The sequence below is a fragment of the Triticum urartu genome, unplaced genomic scaffold (genome assembly GCF_003073215.2).
Source record: "Triticum urartu cultivar G1812 unplaced genomic scaffold, Tu2.1 TuUngrouped_contig_4263, whole genome shotgun sequence".
Lineage (NCBI taxonomy): Eukaryota > Viridiplantae > Streptophyta > Magnoliopsida > Poales > Poaceae > Triticum > Triticum urartu.
In genome coordinates this window covers 2,523-7,422 of record NW_024114837.1, presented here as the reverse complement: position 1 = coordinate 7,422, position 4,900 = coordinate 2,523, and the positions used below count along the sequence as shown (strand labels likewise).

The following is a 4,900-nucleotide window of genomic DNA, read 5'->3' as shown; positions in this document are numbered from 1 at the left end:
ATAAAAAAAACGACATGCACTGTGTATGCTTATCACGATGTGTCATGTAGAGCCCTGAACTTGCTCGTTTCTTCCCGGCCGATCAGATCAAGACTTTTTCTGACGGAGTTCTAAAATTTGGTCTAACTTCTTCCAGCTGTGGAGGAACCTGGAATATCAGCGAACCAATCTGTATAGCACATGGAAAAGCCCCTAAAATACCAGCTTCTTTCCCCTTTGATACTGTCACAGTCAACTTCTCATGCACAGGTGCAACTTGAATATTTTTTAGACAAGTAACTGTAGTTTTGGCACAGATGGTCACATCATGAATTCGGCACAAGACGAAGAAGGATCAATCCCCTGCCGGATTCCTACGCCACATTCATCTAACACCCTAAGTAATGTAGCATCAGAGGAAAAAACTTAACAATGCAAATTTGGGAGAGAGATTAAATTGCTCTCCTTCATCCTGCCTCCAAATTTGGAAAGGGGGAAGTTTTGCAAATTTATTTCTCGTGCCATCTAATAAAACCATAAAAACCTAAGAATAAGAGTTAGTACTAATTCTTATCTTATACTAGATCTTTGTGCGCCCGTCTATTTTGTCTCTTAGTTGTTAGCAATATAAAGCAACTTGTATACATTTGTCATGAAACATTTTGGCACTTATTTTGGGAAGGAGGGAGTATACTGGATTTTCTCACACAATTTTGCAATTTAAGTGATATGCTTCCATCCACATTCATGCGATAAAGGTTTATGAAATATAAGTTCATCATATAGAATAAGAATCAAATCATATAACAATTGTTTTCATAGTTGCTTATCACGAAGCGTTTGTCCAAGAGTAATATTAACAACGTACCATTTTAGGCGAACTTAGAATTTTGTCTTAGTTCCTTTGCTCATGGGAAGTTTAGATATTTCGCAAGAATAAATGGATCACTACGCCTATAGAAATGAAGATACATAATTCACCATATCAACATTGAATTGTCAAGTTATAGAAAGGTTTGCCAATACGTAGATAGCTATGCAGACCCTAATCTTTAAATAACACATGCTAGTACAATTTTATTTTCCAAAAACAAAATCAATGTGCCCAATTGCTCATAATGTAGATGCCACCACATAGCCAAAGTACAAAGTTACTACAAGAATGGAGAAAGCCCACACATTGGTACTACTGGAGTGAAAAAATTAATCCTTTTCCATGCCCAACAACCCTTGTCTTCGATCAAGTAGAAATGTAGAATGAGCACCACAAATCAGGAAGCTACCTAATTTCGGCTGTTAAACAAATCCGTAAATTCACCAAACCAAATACACATATAGCTCATGTTACGTTGGTCGGAGTCAGAGACTCGTATAACTCATGTGGGTCGGACTGCATGCGTGGTGTCCATGCGAGCCATTCTTCGCCCGACCGTAGGCTCGGCCCCATGCGAGGCACGGCGTGTCCACCGGCAGGCAAGAGCTGCGCAGGTGCTCTTGTGCAGACGATGTGTTACCACTTTTTTCGCGGTCAACGCATCACGTCTAGCTGATCTGGGCCAAATCGATGACAAACATCCAAATTAGTTATTGGAGCAGTGGCCCAGTACCATCCAGCGCTATGTGGTATCCGCAACAAAGCCCAAGCGAGAGCACGAGGGGCATCCTACGGACAGGAACGCCAACAACAGCGCATCCGACGGTTAATATTGCTAATGGTCTAAGATGGCTGGAAAAGTGCTAAGTTATAATGTCTCTATATAAAACACAAAACTTCCCCCTTCCAAATCGAAACCCTAACCTTCCCCAATCCGCCCGGTCACTTTCTGAGGTCGCGCCGCCGCCGCCCCGACCCCCCTCCTGCTCCCGACTCCCTCAATGGCAGCATCGCAGGGTTCAATAGTGAGGGTGCCGTCGAGGCGCACACAAGAGACGACGGAGGCCACGGTCGCGTTCGAGATTGCCGGCTATAGCCTGCTCAAGGGCCTCGATAGAGGTGAATTCCTCTCTTCTCCGCCCTTCTCCATCAGCGGTTATGAATGGTGCATCCTCTACTACCCCAATGGTTCCGGGGACGAGAGGAGCCAAGGTTATGCCTCTGTCTTCCTCAAGCTCCTGACCAAGAACGCCTTGGTGAGGGCTTTCTACAGGTTGTGGCATCTAGATGCGGTTAGGGGGCATATGATTAAGCCGGTGTTCAGCAGCCAAGTGACAAATGTGTTTGGCCCTAAAAGCCCATCTTGGGGCTTTGAGAAGTTCATGAAGACCACCGAGATGACGTATGTGCGGAATGATTGTCTCGTGATGGAGTGGGAGGTCCGAATTATCAAGGAAACACTAGAGATCCAAGTGCCATCCTCTGAGCTTTCGGATAATCTTGCAACATTGCTAGAGGGGAAGAAAGGAGCAGATGTGACTTTCAAGGTTCAAGGGGAGATTTTTTTTGCTCATAAGATTTTGCTTGCGATGCGGTCAGCAGTCTTTGACGCCAAGTTCTATGGGCCAATGGCTATGGGGGAGAAAGAGTCACATGACATAACTATCGATGACATGCAGCCTTCTGTTTTCAAGGCATTTCTTCACTTCATCTACACGGATTCATTGCCTTCCATGTTTGATCTAGATGATAATGACAAAATAGAAATGGTTAAGCACTTACTTGTGGCTGCAGATAAGTATGCAATGGAAAGGATGAAGGTGATATGTGAAGGCCTGCTATGCAAGAGTCTTGATGTCGAGACTGTGGCGACAATATTAGCTCTAGCTGAGCAGTATCATTGCAGCAATCTCAAAGATGCTTGCATTGAATTTATGCTCTCTTCGAATAGAATGAATGATGTGCTCGCAAGCCAAGGGTATCTACATCTCAAAAGATCGTTTCCTGACATCATTGTTGATTTGTTTGAGAGGACAGTTAAGTCCCGCAAAATTTAGTATGTCAACCTGGTATGAGCTACTGCTTGTCCTTCAGTTCTAGAAGATTATTATCATGTTGGTTTGGAGAAGAAAATGAAGTCGTGCTAGATCTAGCATCCCATCATGGGTTGGCTTCTACATAGTTACTTTTGATACATAGCGACCTGAGATGAGGCTGCCAAGTCTTTTAGTTTTCGGAGATCTTTTGGACAAAGTGGTTAGTTCTATAAATGTATGTCTCCAATGTATGGTTGGTCCATCTGATATAAATATATATGATTCTATGGTAGCTCACTAGTTACTATTTTATCTGCTTACCTTAATTGCTGGCTTTATGTGAAGAATGACAAAACTTTGAGTTCTTGGCGATCACATTTGAGATAATTCATTTTACCTGTATGAAAAACTTATATTTGAATGCTAACTTTTATATTTCATTAGAGACAGTTACAAATTGTTTCTTGACATTGTTGTCAGACCAAGCAAAGATGGAATTAACAAATGAGATTTAATTTTTTGTACTAGTAAATTCTTATATGCAACTGGTCACTTTTCTGAATTTTCATCACAGAGGGTACTAGCATAGCCCGTGCGGCGGCACGCTGTGCCTGTCGATACCATGTGTTCATATGAATTGTGTTTACTATTTGCAGTTAGTGTTATCTATCTTGTATAGCAGATTATTGTACGTAAAATTGTGGATACAGGAAAATAAGTAAGAAATAAGCTAATTTATTGGCACCATGCATGTTGCATGTTGCTAAACACGGATATACATGTTCATACATATTTGATAGTGATCATTTATTCTTGTCGTGGCACGACTCTACTACAGTAAGAAGAAAGAAACATAGATAATTATTGCTAGATTTGATCATCCTAGTGTGGGCTCCTGCAAGATTAGTGCTCATGATGAAGTGATAAAGAATTTCTGCGAACTGTTGCCTCTGGCCCACAGGCGGCTTGGCACCTATGTAGGTAATGATAGGATCTTCACAATGTGGGCAGTATCACATCAAAGAAGTTATTGCATATTTGGCTAGAATTCTTATTTGCCTTGCAAATTTGTTCCTGTGGGTGGTTAGCGGGTCATGCTGAGCTGCCATTGCTTTGTTCGTGCTTTCTCCCATGTTGTAAGCAGTTTCTCTTTTGGCACTTCAAGTGCATATTAGTTATGGTCGTTGATGGTGATATTGTGGTTACCACAAATGTACTCCAGGGCCACTTGAGGAGCCTTTCTTCAACTTCACCCTATTTCTAAGCCTACTCTGTTGTAAATGTCATTAGGACCAACGAGTGCTCGAGGTCAAGAACATCGACGCATGTACCGACACCGACGGCGAGAAGACCGACGGGATGGAGAGCAGCAGAGCCGTGAGCTATCCACAGTTGGCTGCAGACGTGCCGGCTTGGACCACGAGGAGGCCACTGCGCGCGGCCGCAGAAGGTCGAAACGCGACCCGTCGCGCTCATGATATCCAGTGGAGGGTGCCGCCGGAATGAGAGATGGGCAAGTGATGGAGATCAGGGAGGACGTACGGGTGTGCCCGCAATCGTGACTGGAGAGACTCAAGCACGTATGTCGGTTATGATATTTTAAGGTAGAGGAAGGCACCTCCCCCCAGTGCGCGCATGTCCATTGCAACATTGAAAAGACACGTGTGACGTGGCTGGTGCTGACAGTAGGGAAGAGATAAGCGGCAAGGGAAGCAGGGGGAAATCTGGGTGTGAAACTGAGTTCATTCAAGGTTAGGTCAAAGAGGGTACACAACTAGGTATACAGCTTCATAAGGACTCGTCTTATTGGGATCCAAGATGATCAATTACAGTTAAGTTGTACAATTTCTATATTTGGGTGATGGTACCGGAGTTCGTTCATTTTGCTTCTATCATGTATACTTAAAATTGTGTATTCATAAAACTTTAGCTTATATAGATGATGCATGGGCATTGTATTTAACATGTTAAATATAAACTAAATTGTTGATTTAGTAACTCTATTTTGGTC

General features: G+C 42.9%; 1 protein-coding gene across 1 annotated transcript; it reads left to right on the top strand.

Moving 5' to 3' along the window:
• Positions 1–1,827: 1,827 nt before the first annotated feature.
• LOC125527578 (BTB/POZ and MATH domain-containing protein 1-like) lies at positions 1,828–2,973 on the top strand. Its single transcript, XM_048692096.1, has one exon. The coding sequence runs from the start codon at positions 1,855–1,857 to the stop codon at positions 2,908–2,910; it is 1,056 nt and encodes a 351-aa protein (XP_048548053.1). The 5' UTR covers positions 1,828–1,854; the 3' UTR covers positions 2,911–2,973.
• Positions 2,974–4,900: the final 1,927 nt, after the last annotated feature.

Coding starts and splice junctions, on each gene's coding strand:
- LOC125527578 (XM_048692096.1), top strand. CDS start 1,855: ATGGCAGCATCGCAGGGTTCAATAGTGAGGGTGCCGTCGAGGCGCACA.